At 36.7% G+C, this 21854-nt stretch overlaps 1 protein-coding gene across 1 annotated transcript; it reads left to right on the plus strand.

Annotated features, from left to right (window-relative positions):
* The first annotated feature begins 130 nt into the window (after positions 1–130).
* On the plus strand, positions 131–8242 carry LOC127766899 (TOM1-like protein 9). The gene is made up of 10 exons (XM_052292072.1): positions 131–438; positions 1875–1953; positions 2401–2499; positions 2585–2698; positions 2891–3033; positions 3645–3726; positions 4354–4439; positions 4808–5041; positions 6608–7086; positions 7233–8242. The coding sequence occupies exons 1-10, from the start codon at positions 338–340 to the stop codon at positions 7958–7960; spliced, it is 2145 nt and encodes a 714-aa protein (XP_052148032.1). The 5' UTR covers positions 131–337; the 3' UTR covers positions 7961–8242.
* The last annotated feature ends 13612 nt before the right edge of the window (positions 8243–21854 follow it).

The following is a 21854-nucleotide window of genomic DNA, read 5'->3' on the forward strand; positions in this document are numbered from 1 at the left end:
GCCGCCACCTACCAAACGAACTCGTTAACTTTCCTAAAAAAAAATAAAAAAAATGATTTATTTATTCATTTTTATTTTTTTTGGGAGAGCTAATTTGGCGGGGAGAAATTTCCAAGAAAAGAAAATAGGAGGAAATCGTTAGACAAGGCGGGTGGGGGGGCATCGCATCTGGAGGTGGAGGCCAATCCGCTCGCTCGCTCGCTCGCCGGCGACCCGAATCCGGCCAGGAGGGGGGGCGGCTGGCCGGAGCTAGGGTGGGTGGGTGGTTGGCCGCACCACCTTCCTCCGCGCCGCCGGAGCGTGGGCAGCGGCGGCGGCCGGTGGGAGGAGGGGAAGCATGGCGGGCTCCATGGTGGACCGGGCGACCAGCGACATGCTCATCGGGCCCGACTGGGCCAAGAACATGGAGATCTGCGACATCTGCAACCGCGACCCCGGGTACGTGTGCTCCTCTTGATCCCGTGGCGGTGGCGGGCTGCCTGATCTTGATCCGCGGCGAGCGGTGGTGGTGGTGTGGTTTCTCGTTGGGATGATGGGGCACAGCGGCGCGGGAATTGGATCCTTCTATTCTGAAAATTAGAATGCGATTGGGGGGTGGTGGGTGAATGAATGCTAGTGCTAGATGGGAGGAGGAGATCAGGATTTGCGGTGGCGGTGGATCTGGCTCCGCTCGCATCCTGGTTCGCCATGAGGTCTTTGATTGTGAGGAGGAAGTTTTGGAAATGGCTAGATAGAATTGCTGGGGATTGGTGCTTGCTTTGCCGTTCAATTGGCTTATTTGGTGAGGTGACAAGATGATACGCTGCAGTTAGATCGCAAGAGCGTGGTGGTATTCATGGATTCACTGGCAAATTGCTAGTGGAACCAACCGTAACCGAGGAGAAAATACGAGCTACCATATGGAATAATATTGCTTTCATAAACAATTTTCAGTAACCTGTGAGTTTCATAACTTACGAGGTGTTCCTAGTGACACACATACTAGTAGAGAGAAAAAAAAAAGAAACTGCAGATAATATAGCAACCTAGGATGGTTCGTACTCCCTCCATCCCACAATATAGCAAGGTAGTAGATATTATTGTGAGAAGGTTGAAAAATAGAAATGGTGAATGTTTGCTCGCCACTGCAACTTGACTGTTTTCTTCAAACAAATGACAACTAGCCCATTTGACTCGGGATGCAGTTTGTCAGCTGCTGTAAAAATTAGGTTAGCTTACATTAATCCTACTAAGATTAGTTCAGCCCAATTTTTGTGCTTGGCAGCTAACAACATTAATCAAAATTAGTGATTAGATAGAGGAGGAGGAGGTTAGCTGGAGAGAAAATAGAACTCAGGGGGTTAGTTAAGTGTCTCCAAGATTATTTGGTTGTTTAAACGGCTACCCCATTTATTAACCTTAAAACCTAACAAGCACAGCTTTAGGATAAACTGTGAAGCATTAATTGCATATTAGAGTACCTTTAATTCCTTATCGTAAGGCAGCTACTTGAGTGCTGCTTCATGATTCACCTGCATGCTTTTAAACTAGTATTTCTGTACTGCTGCTGCAACGTATGATCTTTATCAGTTGAATACTTAGCATACAGCTACTAACGGTAGTCATTAGTTGTTACAACTTACAACTAAGTTAGTGGTGGAGGCCACCAAAAGTTTGATGCAGTTGGGCTGTTTAATGTGTCTGCTGGTTTTGATGAGGCAATGATTCTGTTCCTGTCTAGAGGTTTTATAGTTTGCCTTGATTCATGGTCGGTTATTGTGATTGGAAACCAAATGGTTGAGGTTGACTCTGAAGATGAATATTTATTGTATTGTAAATAATTTCTTTCGTTTTGGTTCATCAATTATTGATGAGCAAACATTTGTCATGTACAGGCAATCAAAAGATGTTGTTAAGGCACTCAAGAAAAGGATTGGGCACAAAAATCCAAAAGTCCAAATTCTTGCGCTGACTGTGAGTTTATCATAACTTTACATCCTTTTTAAGAGTGGTGCTAATGGTACAAGCAATGGGAAGAATCTCTTCTCTGTGTGTTTTAACATCAAGCATATATGTCTATTGCTCAGCTATATTTGTGTGTTTATTTTGTTCACTAAGCACTACTGTTCCAGTCTGTATTAATATTATTGTCCAATATTTCATGAACATGTGTTAATGTAATGATCAGTTGCAACCATGCAACCTGAAGCATCATTAGCACAAAGGAACATCATTTCATCATAAACATGTGTGTATTAATTCCTTGTCCAGTCCACGAAGGTGGGAGGGAGATTTGATGAGGATACAACTTATTTTACTTATGCTTCATTATTATTTTGGAGATGTATCTTGTTTAGGACAACTTGCACAGGATCTAAAATGAATAATATCCTGATTTTTTTTGGGGGGGCTCTGTTTCAGCTCTTGGAAACTGCAATCAAGAACTGTGGGGATATATTCCACATGCATGTTGCAGAAAGAGATGTGTTGCATGAGATGGTGAAGATAGTGAAGAAAAAGGTTTGATATGCTCCATAGTTTTGATCTCAAGCTGTTTTGTTTTAATGTCCTGAATATGATGGCATATGTTCTTGTCCTATTACAGTCTGATCAGAATGTCAAAGAGAAGGTATTAACTATGATAGATACATGGCAAGAAGCATTCGGGGGACCACGTGCAAGATATCCACAGTACTATGCAGCGTACCATGACTTGGTGGTATGGTTTTGAATCCCAGATTGGTTTATCAAGCTCTGAAGTTTTTTCCCACACTGAATTTTCCATATTCAGAAGTCGTTGCATTGTTTGATCATGTGATTAATTGGTTACTGATCTATCTATATTTGTTAGAATTAAAGGGGAATTCACCTTGCTGTTTGACATAGCTATCCTCCTATTTCACTATTGCAGCGTGCTGGAGCTGCATTTCCAAAGAGATCTGATCGACCTGCACCATTGTTTAATGGCCAGTCTCCAGCAGGCAGAAATATGCGTAGTCCTGATCAGCAAGATGAAGCTGAATCGTCTGCTGGAAATGATTTTCCTGCTTTGAGGTGTGCTTTCATACTTTTCATTTTCTGATTTGATAATATCTTTTCCTATATGTTCTCTTTACTGGTTTGAGATTATCACATGAACATGTGGAAAACTATAACTATTAGAAGATCACTATTCACTAGTCAGTACCTCCTGCTGATCTGTTTAGCAAAGTTGTGTGTAAAGTGCTATGACAATACTAGCGTAGTACCTAACTACCTGTGAATTTCAATGGATCTCAAATAAATATACTATAAATTCTAAACTTAAAACAAATAAATACGCCCTAAAAGAATTGCATACAGAATTCACATCACATCAATTGACACCTTATACGCACATGTGCTGTGCAGAGGATGTAATCCTTTATAGAAGATATTACAAATAATTTGAAAATGTTTGTGTAAACCCATCCACAAAAGAATCCTTGAAAGAAGGGGGATAGATGAAGAACTTCATCACAACCACCAAGTCACTAATTCCTTTGGAGTAAAGTTTTTTTTTTTCGTCTCCAGTGAGAACCTTTGAATAACTCATCTACTTCACCTTGCTTTGCCTGATGTTTCTCTAACCTTATATTCTTTTTCTGTCATTTGAAGTAAAACTGAATGTATGCTTATATTTTCAGCATGTCAGAGATTCAGAATGCTCGTGGTATAATGGATGTGCTAGCCGAGATGCTAAATGCTTTAGACCCTGGAAACAGAGAGGTACCGATAACACTTACCTTGCTTTTAAACTCAAGCTGCACAAAAAAAAAGCACATCTAAATGTTAGTGTCACAAATACCTGTTAAAGAAAACTATCCATCTTGTTTTATTTTGAGAAATAACTCCTGATCTTTTAATTTGAGAAATGGTCTTGTTCTAACCACATAAAACTTACTATGCTGTGGAGTGTGTTTTTGCCCTTACTTGCTTATGTTCTATAAACATTTGAGTATATGACACGTCAGCCTGTAGTCTATCAAATGTTCATTGATTCCAAGCAGCATTACTTGAAATACCATTTGCCTGGTTGCCGTGTACCCTATATTGTTATGAAATCTATTTGGTATGGTAACTAAGGTATCGAAGCATGAACATGGTATACCATTGTTTTCATGCTTTTGATAACGTTCGTATGTGGGTTTGGACACCCATATTTAAAAATCTTAGAATAAAGGAGTACTCCATTATATTTTAAAATCCATTTATTATGGAAGAATAAACAGAAGTCTAAATGGAATTTTAATTCGAGGTTCAAATCTGTACTTATATGTTCCATACTTAGTTACTTAACAACCTCCTTTTGTGTTAGGTTTACTGATTTTGTTTGTCTGACTACTCTGTACACAGGGACTAAGGCAGGAGGTAATTGTGGAGCTTGTTGATCAGTGTCGCACTTACAAGCAGAGAGTGGTACTACTAGTTAATGCTACCGCGTGAGTAAATCTAATATTTGGTGAATATAGTTTTTACTTCTAAGATATGGATGAAGTTGACTGACTGAACTTCCTTGACAACCCTGGATTCTGGACATGTGTCTGAGTAGAGGATGGTAAAAAGGATGGTCTTTGTCATTTTTGTGAATTAATCTCTATAACATTTCCTCCTGTGTGAGATATAATGTTATGCTCAAGAAGAGCTGATCATAAGAATTATCTTATCATCTTATAAAGCATTTGGATCCAAATATAAAATATTCACTCATGAAAAGCTGGCAAAAGTAGCCCTTGGCTGGCATCTGTATTATCTCATTTAACTATTTATTGCAACATATATACTAAAATTCTGGTTTGGCCATTTACAGGGATGAGGAACTTATGTCACAAGGGCTTGCACTGAATGATGACTTGCAACGTGTTCTCGCAAAACACGATGCAATTGCTGCAGGCATTGCAGTTCGAGTGGAGAAGAAACCTAAGTCTCTGCAGGCACTTGTAGACACTGAGGATTCTATGAACCAAGACTCTAAGAAAGAGCAGGCACTTGTAGATATTGAGGATCCTACAACCCAAGAGACTAATAAAGAACCAAGCCAAAGGTTATAATCTTCTGTTACATTTGCATATTTCTTATTTCTAGGTAATATTGAATGATATCAGCCCATGTGCGTGCGATTTTTGTGCATAAATGCTGGAAACAATTTTTTTATTAGTAATTAGCCATTATTCTTTATTAACAAGTGCTTAAACACTGTAATATAGTTCTTCAGTTTTGGTGATGTACAATTGTACCATCCACCATGTTTCTGTGGGTATTTCAGGCTTCTCCTTTTCCATTGCAGAGTTCTATTCTTCTAAACTGCTAATTATACTTGGTCTAAAGAACAAACAAGTTTGTACATTGTAATTGATCAATACAGTTTGTGCTATTGGCAGCAATTTGCCCAGTGTAGTGTAGCTGTTTAGGCTTGTGAACATATGCACTTCCAGACAACATGTTGTCATGTGTATAAAATTTCCTATTTATGTTCCTGATAAAGCCAGTATCATAAACACCGATTAAAATCCAAAAAGTCATCACCATTGCTGCTTACCTCCACATATGTACATATATTTTTTGTTTATGAACACCCCTACAAGTCTGATAGTCAATGCATTTATACCCTTGACAAGTACTTCCTCCGTTACATATTATAAGACTTTCTAGCATTGCTCACATTCATATATGTTAATGAATCTAGACATATATGTGTGCCTAGATTCATTAACATCTATATGAATGTGCGCAATGCTAGAAAGTCTTATAACCTGAAACGGAGATAGTACTTTTTTTTTGTTTTTATCAACACCCCTGCAATCCATTTTATCATCAAATTATACCCTGGGGCTAAATTTTTCTCATCTTCTCACTACTTTCTCTTGTTTAATCATAAAAGGTCAGTGGCTATATGGAAGCCCAATGGCATCTACAAATGCTAGTGACCCAAACCACTGAACAATCACACCCATGGCTCCCTTTCTGCACAGTACTAGTATATCAAAATTATTAGGACATGTTGGAGGGTAGGTCCATGCCAGCCTATTTGCATATGTACATCTTATACATGGTAGCCACTGTTTGCATATGAGGAGCCTTGGCCTGTGACTACTGACTCCTCATGGTAATCACTGTGACTACTGATTGGGGCCCTTAACTGCTACCTGGTGTGGTATCAGTTTTTGTTTTCTACACTAAATCTACAATCCGACTGTTCTTATTTTACTTGAATTGGTGGTATTGGAAATCGTAGTTCTGTCTTTTACAAATTTGTTGAATATCCGTTTTCTGTAACTTATGGTAGAGGGTGTTTTGGTAGCAAACAGAGCAAACTGTGGCTCTCAGCTCTGTAAGGTATTGTAGAACTAAAAAGATAGTTGTTGAGAGAAAGCACGTAGGTAGAACCTTCTCTCTCTAAAATAAAGATAAATGTGCATTTCTTGAACCTAGCCAAATTTTATGATCCAAACTGCATTTAGTGTTGATTTGTTTGTTTCTCTTGGCTTTCATAGTATCACTAGACCATAGTGATGATCTATATTCGTAACTTTTTTTTTTTGATTATTTATCATGTTTTACCTGGCTTCTTTAATAACATCTGTTTGCATGTGACCTGCCTTTGTAACAGTGCCAATGTGCAGTCACCATTTGAGCAACTAGCGCTTCCAGCACCTCCGGTGTCAAATGGCTCAGCAACCCCAGCACCAAAATCCGATCTTGGCGTCGATCTTCTTAGCTGGGATGACAACCCATCTACAACAGAAAATTCACTAGCGCTTGTCCCAGTTACTGATCCAGTAGTTGATTCTACTCCAAGTCAAAATGCACTAGCTATCGTTGACATATTCTCTCAAAACAACACAACCAATAACATTGCCAAACCTGCGGATCCCTTTGGTGTTAATTCTAGCTCTACTCTTCCTGGATCACAGCCATACAATGCTCCAACCCAGCATCCTCTGCAAGCACAGCAGCAGCCTCAGCAGGTGGGCCTCTATCCTAATGGGGGAGCTGTGAACCCTGGAACATCATACCCCACAAGTTCTGGGTGGAATGGTCAAATTGCGAACAATGCGACGCCTCCAGCGCAGCAAACAGTGAATTATGGTATTGCAATTTATTTATACATTTACATTTCTCAACCTTTTTCCTACACCATCATCCCTATCATTGGATGTCAGAACCACGCATGTCCATGCTTGTGTTCTGTTTGAGCTTTGAAGAAATTCTGATGGGTCTCCTGAATTTTGTAGATGAGCAAAGTGGAGCCCTTCCCCCACCTCCTTGGGAAGCTCAGTCAGCGCCAAGCGGTGACATGTCAAATGGCGGTATGCAGTCTCACCCGGTGTCAAACGGCCAATTTGGAGGTATGCCATCTCTCCCAACACCATCAAACCAGATGGGTGGGATGCAGCCCTTGCACCCGCAGATGAACCAGATGGGAGGTCCACAAGCCCACCAAATGTACAACAACCAACAACCGGGAGCCATGCAACCCAGCCAACCTGCTGTAACCCAGATGCAATCAGGCTTTGCGAACCAATTCGGTTCGATGCCACCACACTCCATGCCAGGAATGCAATTCCCCGGGATGCAACCTTCGCCGATGCCAGGAGCGCAGCCAGTCATGATGTATGCGCAACCGATGATGATGCCGGGTATGCAGTTTGCAGCCATGCCGCAACCACGAATGTATGGCCCCCAGATGTCCCAGTACCGGCTTGTGCAGCAGCAAGCGGCACAATACTACAGCAACAGCCAAGGGAGGCCAACATACTACGCTGGTATGAATGACCTCTCCCAGAAAATGTATGGCCTCTCCATGCAAGACAGCTCTTACATGGGGATGAACAGCTCGCCCTACTCTACAACACCTTCATCATCATCTTCCATGGGGCAACCTATAAAGCCATCGAAGCCTGAGGACAAGCTGTTTGGAGATCTTCTTAGCATTGCCAAAACAAAGCAGAACAAGGCTTAATGAGAAACAATCAAATGGAGTATTAAAGAAAAAGTGTGAAGAGATCTAATATCTCTTGTGTAATTGTTACACATTTTTTTCCCCACGTGGCTTGATCATACGCTGTTGTAGCATTTGAATGTATAATCTTGTTCCGGTTTTGTACGATGCCCGGCCCCGATTGATTTCATTTGATTCGTTATACATACAGTACCGTGTGTACTGATCACGGCCGCTGAGAGGATACGCTGGTAAATTAATTGATGATCTAGTATAATAAGCATGTATTTTTCCCCCCTCTGATATACTACTGTCTTTAATATAGCAGGACTGTGTCCGTACTTGCCTTGGTGGCAGTCTCTGCTGTACCCTACTCCTACCTGCTAAAAGAGGCATCTTCGATGAACGCCACCCAATCTAGATATGATATGGATATCTTTATTGATGGTACGCAACAGCTAGTCTACTGTCCATATATATGTATTTGCGTGAAGGAGTGCAGGTCAGCGTCACTAGTACATATTTATTACTGCCCGGCTGCCAAGAGAAGAGAGGGTAAATTAAAGGCTACTACACGACGTGTTATATACTGTCATCACCAACCTTCTTTCACATCTTTGGACATTGTTATGACGTTTCAGATTATTATTATCTAACAATATTCCCAGTCTTAAAAACATTTTTTACTGTTCAATTAACTAGGAGCTCCACAATTAATACTCTCTCTGACAGTCAACATTATTCCGTGAAAGTTTTAAAACTTTGATTATCAATACATCTCGAACTATTTAGTTTGAAAACACATAATCATATGGGCGAATTTTTATTTCTTTGTAGTTACTTTTACAAAATTACAATTTAATTTCCCAAATATACCAACTTCTTTCTATGTATTTAGAGAAATGGATGTCGGATAGGGTTATATTTTAAAACGAAGGCAATAGATATCATTGTAATATTCTAACAGAAAAAATTGTTGTCAAAGTTACATGATATTATTGACAATACGCATTCAAAAAAAATATTATTGACAATAACTGAATAAAATCAGCCATGTTATATATAGAGATACTCCATCCATAAAAAAAACCTAGGAGAGAATGTGTCTCCTCCTAATGGCTAATATAATGAATCTAGACAACCCCCTCATAATATAACAAATCTGGGCATCTATTTGTCCAGAGTCATTATACTAGGAGTAACATCATCTTCTAAGTTTTTTTTGGGAGTACTCCCTCCGTCCCAAAAAATAAACCCTAGGTTTCCGTGTCCAACGTTTGACTGTTTGTCTTATATAAATTTTTTTTATAATTAGTATTTTCATTGTTGTTAGATGATAAAACATGATTAATACTTTATGCGTGTCTTATCTTTTTAATTTTTTTTAAATAAGACGGAGGGTCAAACGTTGGACACGAAAACCCAGGATTTGTCTTTTTTTTTTTTTTTTTTGACAGAGGGAGTACGTAGCAAGACTATTTACGACCTTTTTATCCATACATCCACGATAGGAACTTGCAACTGGAGCATGCACGTAGTATTAATTTTGTGCAGCAGCACACCGGGCGTGTGATATCCTACTAGCTAGTACTCCTGCCATGTCTGTACTCTGCTTGCATAACTGCATATGCATGCGTCCACACGGCTCCACGCATCGCTCATGATCTCGATCGGTCGCTTCCCGGCTTCAGTGTGCCGCGCCCTGATCGGTAGCAAATTAAACCTTAGCTACCCGTCCCCCCGCGCCGCGACGCACTGCCCCCGCGTTGCATTGCATGCGCTGCTCGTGTCGTCACAAGCTTGCATAATGTGGAAAATAACTGTTACGATCAGGCAAAAAAAATACCAAGGAATTTACTAATTTTTCTATTAAAATTTGTTCAAAAAGTTCATACTCTAGTGATTAAGCCCTACTCTTGATATAATCCTGACTCCGCCCCCTGTTGATATACTATATGTTAGAGGTTGGCTAGGAATTGAGGGCCTGTTCAGATTATAACCAAAATAAATCTTACCAAATTTTGGCAATTGGTAAGAGGGTAATATTGCTAAAATTTTAGTAGGATTTATTATGTATTTATTAAATTTGCTAACAAACTAAACATAGATAGTTTTTTAGTAACTTTACCAAAATGGTATAGTTGAAAATGTCATCAATCTGAACAGTCACCGAGTCTATGACACATACATAGAACACGTAAGGTGCTAAGGGCTTGTTTGTTTTGATACCAATTTATTACCGTACCAAAATTTTGGTAACTTCAATAGTAGCAAGTGTATGTTTGGTTTGCTACCAAATTTTATCCATAATAGTTCAAATTGAATACTATCCAATTTGATAGTGCCAAAATTTACCAATGTTTTGACACTACTGTAGGGTAAAAATTTACTCCAAACCAAACAAGCCCTAAGAAATTATGTATGGTAAGCTGTAGAAAAAAACTAAGAAACTACAGCAAACCACATAAAAAAGTTATGGTTTATCTAGCTAAGGATGCGTTTGAAATAGCAGTTAGTTCGGCTGAGCTAGTTAGTTTAGAGGTTATTAGCGCCGAATAATTAAGTATTAACTATTATAAATTTAAAAACAAATTTATTTGATTTTAAGGAAACTTTTATTTATAACTTTTTCTTTCACGAAATGTATTGTTAGCAGTCTAGCTAGGATCGAAACATGTTCAAGATAAACAAGAAAATAGCTTATCTTATAAACTGATAAGAAGAACTCAGTAAAAGACGTGACGTGGCAAGCTACTTCTGTCAAAAAAAAGTTCTGGATGAATTTGGGCAACATTATATATGTTCAAATTTATTTCTCTAGAATCGGTTTTTCTTCACACACATATATATAGGCGTGAGCGAAAAAAGCTCAAACTCTCATGCTGTACAGGACGTCATTCCTCGCACGCGTACCGGCAGCCGTATAGACTATTTGAGCTTTGCTTCAATTACACGCGCTAGCTAGCTATAGCTTGCACGTACGCACGTACAAAATTAGTTAATTCCATGCGCCATTGCTAGTGTACATCGCGTGTACGCAGTACATAAGTACGTTACGTACGTAGCATATGTGTATATATATCCCTTGGCATGTATATCCACTTTCCAGTATGCATGACAAGCGAGCTAGGCATGCAGATACTAGCTATCGTTTCGCTTATGGAATAAGCGAAAAGTAATTTGTAAATAAAACTTTTATACACGTGTTTTTAGCTATCTAACAGTAAAGGCTGAAAAATAAACTTTAATGAGAAAACCTTAAAATTAGTTTCAAAATTAAGGTTAAAAATTTAAATTTTGGCTTATAAGTATAAGCATAAGCGAAAAGATGACTATATATAGCTAGAGGTAATAATTAACTTAATTGCTTATTATTACCGCGTGGACACGTGGCTAATTGGTGGTAGAGATGATCAGTGATACATTAAGCTGCTAAATAGCACTCCATCCGTTTCACAATGTAAGACTTTCTAGCATTGCTCACATACATATAGATGCTAGTGAATATAAACACATACATATGTCTAGATTCATTAACATCTAAATGAATGTAGGCAATCCTAGAAAGTCTTATATTATGAAATGGAGGAAGTAAGATTTCTTTGGAACCTTTTTCATCATTATATTTTTAGAAAAAACATTTTAAAACAATATTTTAACTTACAAAATTTAATACATTCGTATACATCAATTAATAATTATCAGAAATTCAAAATCATCCAACACGTATAAACAAACGGACCTCATTACATGCTTCTTTCCTCACAGCCCCAGCTCTATATTTTAGAGGGTTTTAGGCAAACCTAGTAACATACACCCTCAAGATTAAATAACTTGTAATATATACTTTTATAAATCATATATCATCAAAAATGATGCTAACAGATATTATAAACACCTAAAAATATTATGTAAATTAATTAACAGGAACAAAATAAAATACTAGCCCAATTTTCAGACTAATTAGATGCAATAAGAAGACGAAAACATCACAAGTCTTAGCCACGATGAAATAAGGTGTGACCACGTGGGAATCGAACGTAAGGTGTGACCACCTTGGTTGGTGATGGGTCCCATACCAACTTGGGCCCTAGACGGTCATACAACCGACTTAGGCCCCTAAGACGACCATGCTTCTTTATTCTCCTTTCATTTTCCGGCTTTTCTATATATAGGGTGTGTTTAGTTCACGTCAAAATTAAAAGTTTGGTTAAAATTAGAACGATGTGACGGAAATGTTGGAAGTTTACGTGTGTAGAAAAGTTTTGATGTGATGAAAAAATTTAAAGTTTGAAGAAAAAATTTAGAACTAAACTCGGTCATATATGTCTAGCTAGCTAGCACTGACTAATTAACTGTACATATATACACATACATGCATAAATGTCGCAGGCATTGGGTCAGACCAAAGCAGTGAATCAGATGCATAAATGTTTTTTTCTCTTCGGTGTAAATCTACATTTTCATTACTCCTTCTGACAGTGTTTATCCATCGTAACCTCGTATCGTGACAACATATTTCTTTCGTCTAAAAAAAATCTAACCTACTCCTAGATAAAGATGGGATAGGGTAATTCATTGTCTTGAATTGTATTTCATCTTAGTTTTTTTTTTTTTTAAGGGAGTAGAGATGTCACCGGCGAGGCCGCGATATCCAGGTGATGAGCTGCAATAACCGCAGCTGCATACCTAGCTAGTATAACTAGCTTTTGCCCTCAAATAAGCACAACTAGCTACAACAACTGACCTGTTGCATACACAATCCTCTCGCCGCCGGCGGGCGGCCGGCCAGTCGCTGCCGCCGCGCGCGTAACTATATAATCCCTCCGTTTCTAAATAATTTATGCCTTTAATTTTTTTAAACATGTTTAATCATTCGTCTTATTAAAAAATTAAATAATTATTAATTCTTTTCCTATCATTTGATTCATTGTTAAATATACTTTCATGTATACATATAGTTTTACATATTTCACAATTTTTTTATAAGACGAATGGTCAAACATATGCTAAAAAGTTAACGGTGCCAAACAATTAGAAACGGAGGGAGTAGTACTTAGCTAGCTACGCATACTACTCCTTCCCGATAAAAAATCCAGTCATAGCTAGCAACGATGCGTCTCGAGATTCGTTGTTAGGATTAGGCTTTTTTTTTTTTGACGGAGGGGTAGCTAGCTTCGATCGTTTCGTCGTTTAATTATTAATTTAATTGCTTTGTAGGAGTAGTATATACGTAAGATAAAGAAAAACTAATGGTTAATTGTTGTGGTGAGACTGTTAGAATACTCTACTACTGGTAGGGTGTTGGGGCAGGGATGAGAGTGATGGGGAAAGGGACGAGATAAGAAAGATGATGATACTGGGATATGGACAATTTGTAGAGCAGTCCAGTTGTCTAGCTAATGGCCGATGTGACCCGGCCAATTTATTTAATGACCAATGGGACCCAACTAAGTTGGCCCATGCCTCGATCAGTGATATATATATATATACACACACACATTTATATATAAACTTGAATTGTTTATATCATTTTTAATTTATGTACTCCAAGTTAATTGTAGTATTGATTTGTTTTCAACTTTAATTTCCATTCCTATATATGTTCTGCAACAGCTTATTTCCTCTTTCTATACCATATGCTCTGGGATGCGTGTCAGCATTCGTGTGTGTGACCATGCAGTAATATATAAGGTTATATTTTCTTAATTTTAGCTATTAATTATGATTAACTAATAGTACTAACTACTGGATATTCCTTCTCGATCGATTGGAAAAGAACTGATAATAAATAGGATCGAGTATAATTCTCAAGATGAAAAAACATCGTCTGATATGGTACTCTGCACGATCTGTTTTCAACTTTGCACACATATTTGTGCATATTACACAGCAAGAAAATATAACTGTACTGTACAGAAGTGAAAAAAAGACTTTAATTATGAACTTATATATTTTTTAAAGAACTTATGAACTTATATATTACTATCATAGATGAGCGTATACATTCTACTCCCCTTTGTGTTTTGGCATGACGGCATGACCCCCACGAGTTCGCTATATAATTAAGTTATTTCATCATACATTACCACTAGTTTGTCACGTTGAACCAAATTAATAAGATTCAATTTTTTTGGTAAATTCATGTATATATATAGTTCTCAATTTCCTAACCACCAATTAATTAAGCCATCTTCGTACCAACAGTATACACAATTACACACATGCATCTAGTAGCCCCCTGCTAAAAAAGGCATCTAGCACATGATTATTATTAAATTAAAGCATATATAAATTTACATCTCATTCATCTAGCACATGATCTGTCTGGTGTGTACTTATGCGCAGCAGATGGATTAATTAGTGCACCATCAACAGATGTCTGCGAAATTATCACTGATCTCTTTTCCTTGTTTTTTCTGAACATATATATCACACTGAGATCTCTTTTCTTGCTATATGGAGGGGTTGATCGTATACTTTCTGGACTGACATAAGCTAGATTCCAATATTCCATCCATCACCACTGAAAACGCTCTGGACATGGACCAGACCAATTATGAACCCCACAAACACCAGGCCAGAACTGCATGAGCCTCTTGCATATATGACCGGCCAGTAATTCATGCATTCTGCATGTGTACGTTTCTTAATTAATTACTTAAAATATGGGTTAATATATATCTGTCACGCACCCAATAATTTTTTTTATTTTTTAGACTTTTTTATGTTTTAGTTTTATTAATAGACATTTCCAAAAAAAAAATTTCAAGAAATAAACCTTCTTGCCACGCCAGCTGAGGCAGGGCTGTTTGGCCACGCTAGTCATAATGCCATAATGGCATGGAAGGCCAGTATTGTGGCGTGACAGAGCTATTTGGCCATTCCAGGTGGTCTGACACAACCAAAAGGTTCAAATTTGAAAATATATTTTAATGGTCTATTAATAAAATTAAAACATAAAAAGGTCTATAAAATAAAAAAATTTCCGCACCCAATATCTTTTTGATCTCTGTGGCCTACTCCATATATATACTTAAGTCGTTTTCGTGAACTGGCAAAAAAAAAATACACATCAATATATTAATACTGGAGTAGTGCGTGCATCCATCATAATTTCTTCCTTGACTAGCTAGCTAGCTATAGCCGGTAGTTCGATCAAGTCATTACACATCAAATTAATCGACCTGTACGTTTCTTAATTACTTAATTAGTAGTTTAATGATACAATCTATATTAATTTAATCCCGTTTGTACGAGATAGGTATAGTACTACTCCTAGCAAAGTACAGTGGATTTCTGATCAACGTGTGCTGATCTACTCTTGAGACACTGGAGTACTAGCTAGTATTTAGTCATCGAGTGTAGGACTAGCTAGCTAATACTCCTACCTGATGGTGCTACATATAATAATATTTTTTCTCTATATTATAGTAAAAGAATACTCCCTCCATAAAAAAAAGATAAACCCTAGATTTCCATGTCCAACTTTAACTGTCCTTCTTATATAAAATTTTTTTATAATTCATATTTTTATTGTTGTGACTTGTCTTTTTAATCTTTTTATATTTTTTTAAATAAGACGGACGGTCAAACATTAGACACGAAAATTAGGGTTTGTCTTTTCTTTTTTTTTCTTTTTTTTTTTACCGAGGGAGTATGGAGTACTACGCACTATCCAGAAGACTAGAGATATCTCTCCGATCCTTGGCAATCTTTAGATCTACGAAAAACTCTGATGATGTGAGAATCCTATAGCTAAGCTATTCCTTGATCTTATGGATGGGACGTCCTAGTTAATTGCTTCCTAGGTTTTTCCACCCGGGGAGCAACATGCTTTACGTACCAGGTATTGTACCTACTCCCTCCGTCCCTTGTGCTAAGGCCTGCCCCTTTGATTTATAGGATTGGCAAAGAATTTTCATAGGATTCAAATTCCTATGATTTTTTTCTACATGTCCCTTTGATTCATAGGAAAGGAAGGAAATTTTTCATAGGATCGTATTCCTATGCTTCAGAAAAATAGCAAGAGGTGTGACCTCTTTGTGAACTTTCCTTTGTTTTTCCCATAGCACTATCAAAGGACTTCTATTGTCTTTTCTGTGTTTGCTGATTCCTATAGGATTTGAAAACCTACTACTTCAATTCCTGTTCAATTCCTGTGTTTTTCCTATTCTGCGAATCAAAGGGGCCCTTAGTTCCCAAAATTTTTTCCCACGAACATCGCATTGAATCTTTGGACACATGCATAAAGTATTAAATATAGATAAAAAGAAAAAAAACCAATTGTACAGTTTGCATGGAAATCGCGAGACAAATCTTTTGAGCCTAATTAGTTCATGATTAACCATAAGTGCTACAGTAACCCGCATGTGCTAATGACGAAATAATTAGGCTTAATAAATTCGTCTTATGGTTTCTAGGCGAGTTATGAAATTAGTTTTTTCATTCGTGTCTGAAAATCCCTTTAGACATCCAATCAAATGTCCGATGTGACACCCAAAAATTTTCTTTTCGCGAACTAAACACACCCTAAGTGTTTCTATGGCTCTAGTTTTTTTTTTCTCAAAATAAGTGTACTTCTAAGGTGCTAGTACATGTTTCATAAATCGTTTCTTATTTAAAATTTCTACACATCTTACCCCCAACCATCTCTACACTTTCAGCACTTTCAACCATCTCTTATTTAATTGAGCTCTGTTACACGTACTAAGTTTTTACTAACAATCATCTCAATCATTTGATTTAGGTAGATGAAAGTTATAAAAGATCTAGATGTACTTATAGCATGATACATCAGTACTATTAGTAAGAATTTAGTAAGAAAAAAATAGTATGTATAGCATTTTCCTATTTTATTTGGAGGCATAGTTATTTATTTATATTCCCTATTAATTTGTGCTTCACATGCTAAAAATGTACTTATTTAGAGATGGGGGTAGTAGTTAATTACTTTCCTAGTAAGGTTTTCAATGGTTGCTTCGCTAGATATTACGACAGCTCTGTGTTCTCCGTTGAAGTCTTGATATAGAAGAATTATTTACGTTTTCTAGATAAAGTACACACAGTACTTGCTACTCTAACTATGTATACAATATATCTAAAATGACCATCTAGTGCATCGATTCCAAAATATAAACAAGTATTTCTAGGTTGTTTATTAAATATTAAAGTTAAGGAGAAAAAAATTACTGTCTCTAGATCAATAAATAAGAAATGGATGAGTGTGATATATATATATGTGAGGTAAGATAGGGAAAAAATCGAATAGAAAGTGATTGATTTGAATGGTAGTACTGTGGATAATGTTAGGAATTATTATTTTAGAACTAATTTGAATCCTAGAAGTTTTTTTGGGATGAAGTATAAAATACTCATATAGGTTTCATCTTGGGGTATATACCACGCCAACATGTACACACAGAAATTTATGAGTGTTTTATCGTTTGTAGATTATCTTGCATGCCACAAAAATATCCTATATACTATATATGCCATCTTTTTTTCTTCTATATATGCATACCAGATCTCTCTTAGTAATTAGCTTCCTATATATAAACGACAATTCAGAGGGTTAATTAATTTATATTTCTAATATAATATAATCTGGGGTACGTTACGATAGTGCATGAATTTGTAAAAGATACGGTGTCAATTAGTGCCATGGTTTTTTTGGTTCGTGATGTCACAAAAGAAACTCAATAAGAAAGTTCGAGAAAACTGTACGTACTTGGAGTCTTTATATAGAATTCCCTATTTGTCCCAAAGGACACAGCTTGTAGAGATGTGGTGTATTGTAATTATGCAATATCATGTGAATTCTCTTGTTTTCCTATCTTAATTTGTCTGTACGATGTCGTTAGCATTTCCCTTTTAGATCTGTAACATTTTTTCTACTATGGTACAATATGTACTGTTTCACGACCAAAACATATATATAGCGTTTTATCTTCTTCCACAATAGCTACTATTCTAGTGCAAAATGTGTGCATGGTCTATGCCGGCCCATTTTCACTTCCAAACTTTCGACCGTGAGATTCCTCCTCATGCTTGGAAATGGTGAAAAATTCAGATCATTTACAAAATGTTTGATAATTTTGTTTGCGTTGTGGATTTACCTTTGATATTGTAGACCATTTAATGTATTTTTTTTTGATCTCCCTTTTCTTTTTCCTTATTCTCCGTATGATTTTATTTACTGGATCCTTGTTTTAATCCTTCTATTCTCTTGTTGGATCTGAATAATGTGTGATAATTTCTTTATATTTTGGATTCGCTGTTTTACCTAAATTCACCATACATATTAATCAGATTATATGAATGAAAGACGTATAGTCTGGAACACCCCCCGCCCCCAACACACCCTCTCCCCCTCTAGTAGGCGTTGGCGTGTGGTACATCTAATGACAGTCATGTTATTTATCTCCATGAACGGGCTGAGTTCATCATCGTAATTAATTATGTTCTTTTTTTGAGCTTGCGCTTTCATTTTCTCCCTTTTTTTTTCTTCCTTATGTTTGATTCAATCTACCTATTCCATTGTTTTAATTCTTAAATTTCTCTTTGCTAGATTTGATATTTTTGGTTTTCTCCATTTTGCCCTGATCTAGCTCTCTCTCTCTCTCTCTCACACACACGCGTAGCAAATATTTCCGTTTCTCTCCGATCTACCTTCCCATTGTAGTTTAGGCCAGTAAGTGCAAAATTGCCCTCGCAAGTATAATACCCTCTTGTTAATCTTCTTTTGTCTTGCACCTCCTCTGCCTGAAAGTATGAAAATTGTACTGTCTAATTAATTGGATTATTTTCTGTCTGCACCTCTTTTTTGGAATGCTTCTACTATACATTAACCAAAATATGTTTTAAAAAATTGGTGTGGCCGGGTGGATTGGAGCGCACAATGGTAGATAAAAATCAAGGACATTTGAGTGTTAAACTTCACCTCCAAACTACAACTTTTCCATTTTCCTTTAGCACGCTTCCCGAACTATAAACAACACGTTTCGTGCAAATATTTTCAATACATAAGTTTTTTTCTAAAATCAAATAATTTTTCAAACTTATAACAATTAGTACTTAATTAATCAGTGGTAATATGCATGCTACTTTAATATATAGAGTTTCAAACGGGCCCTTATTAGCAGCAAGAGCACCGATCTATCTTTGTCATAACATAGTCATGTTGCTCACAAGTGGGAAAAAGAGGGAAACATGAGTGAGTTTGGTGTGGATGGAGCGCACAATGAACACATACAAGGAAACTAAGCGGCAAGGAGTGGTAGGTGGGGGTAAAGGGGAGATGCATATCAGCCTGAAAAGAGAGGATGGGACACAATCACACAAATTAAAAGGTTTGCATGCATTTATATATATATATATATATATATATATATATATATATATATATATATATATATGTATGTATGTATGTATGTATGTACATGCGCTCACGAATTATAGGGAAGAAAAAACAAATTACTAATGGAGATTTGGATATAGAGAATTTTCTGTAAACTAAGGGGTTAAAAAAATAAAACAACACTAGCTAACACGTAACAGACAGGTTTTTAATGATAGGAAATAATTTATAAAATTATATACGTAGTTTAAGTGTTTAACTGTGTTACCATACTAATAACTAATTTCATCAAAATATAATTCCGAGGACAACCAAAAGTGTTAGGTTTTGATATTATTGGGTGCTATTTGTTTTGTTGAGTTAAACACACAAAGCTAATTAACAGCTATTGACTAGAAAGATAATAAAATGGCTGATTCAACATAATTTGTTATTGTTCTATTTTACTTGACGTTTTGACTTTTCATGGTTTTCGAGTTGTAATTTTGACTATATATATTTTTTTAAAAGATATAATCATAAAATTATTACAGATATGTTTAATGATACAATTTTTTATTTCTGAATATATGAACAGTCAAATTTCAGAGTATATCAGATATCCTCATATTTCTATAAAACAAATTAATAACCATCAATCCAAACAAACCCCCTGTATATGACCCACCAAACCCTGACCAAATCAGCCCCTAAACATCCATTCCTCCCTTAAACTCATGCAATTAATATATTGCAGTGTATACTCCACCACGAGAGAGAGAGAGAGATGTTGCTTTCTGAGGTGCACTATTTGGTGTGCACATTGCCTCACCAAAATGAAAAGGCATCACAGCAGCAGCAGCAAACCACCACCATTATTTTGTCCTTTTGCTTCACACAGTCCCCCTCCTTGAATGCTTTGATTGCTTTCCCCCACCAAGCTACTGGTACTACTACTCCTAGCCCCACACACCCATTTTCTCATTATTTTATTGTCACCATTATTTAATTGCCTGCACCCCGGTTAGGGTTGGGTTAGGGTTAAGCCACCTGTGGTTAGGGTTAGGGTTAGGGTTTCCTTTTGGCTGGTCCTCTGCATAGGTTTGCGTGAGTGGAGCAAAAGCTAGTGGGGGTCTCTATGCTGTTGTGGATGGATGGATGGATCGGGTGGTGTTGGCATCTGATTCGATCTCTCACCCTCACCCATTTCAGATCCTGGATTCTCTGTGCAACCCCTCCCTGCAGCTGCCTCTGCTGCATGACTGATGAGATTGGGGAGAAACCCATCGGTTGCCCTTATTTCTTGAAAGTGACCTTGTGAATGAAATGAACGTACTAATGTTGTTTTAAATTCGAGAAGGAAATCTTTTTTTATACAAGAAGGAATTTAATTTTAAGTACTTTTTTTATAAGTTATGGCAAATTAGGGGCAGTCTTAGTATACCTTAAATTGCTTAGATTTAATAAATTATACCTTTGTTTAGTACTAGAAATAATAGAATGTGCAAGTACATAAATGTAAGAATTTTGAATTGGTAAGTGGTTCAGAGGAAAAGGACACGTCGTCTCAGGCAAAATTGTATATTGACATAAATAAACCTGCTCAATTCCAAAACAGGGCATATATATGTTTTCTAAAGTAAAATAAAATCATAGTAAATAATCGTAACATTTCCTAGTGGCTTTTACTGATTAAATTAATCTTGTTATTTAGAAAATCTACTTTTGGCATATGTATGGTCCCAAATCACTACCATCTAAATTTTGGAAGTAATTTTTGAACGCTTATGTTTATACAATTGGTGGCCATGATATGTAATCCAACGGATTTATTTCATGGTTTGTTTTTAAATATTGGAATGAACATGTCCTCTATTTTGTAAAACCACTCACACTAGACGCACTATTTTTTTTTTAACAAGATGTATGTGCTGTGTATAAAAAAATCCTACTAGCTGGCCCCCTATTTTGCAAAATGTACTGCAAATACTGATCGAGAACTTCAGTTGTCAAAAGAAGGACCTATACTATGCATGTTTTGCATGATAAGATAAAGCACGAAACGCTTAAAAATTCTATAATAGTTATTAGTTACATATATTTTCTAGTAAAAGGCATATGCATATTTTTTTACGGGTTCATTTGAATGTTTATTACGTACAAATCACGGTATCCAAATTACAAAAGTGTTTTAGTCGGGTTTTTAACTACACATTAATTGGCGTTTGCAAGCATAGCCAATTAGCTTATCGCAGGTCTATATATGTAGTTAGACATGGTGTAGATTACGTTATGCTGTGTGTTTTATTATTGTATTTGCTAGTCTCTCTCTTGAAAAGAAAATTCTCTACTCAGTAATTAATTGAATTATTTTGTGCCTTATGCTCACAAATGCTAGGATGTATATATAATGATCAATTCCTTCAAAGAGTGTGCAAAAATGCAGCTTCAAATTAACTTCTTGCAAGAAAGGTATTACAGATCGAAGGCAGATATATATATTATCCACGCATGCATCCACAAAAGGTATATATGACATGCAGTAGACATACGTATACATCCCGTAAAAATGCTCGT

This window comes from Oryza glaberrima, chromosome 1 (assembly GCF_000147395.1).
Source record: "Oryza glaberrima chromosome 1, OglaRS2, whole genome shotgun sequence".
Lineage (NCBI taxonomy): Eukaryota > Viridiplantae > Streptophyta > Magnoliopsida > Poales > Poaceae > Oryza > Oryza glaberrima.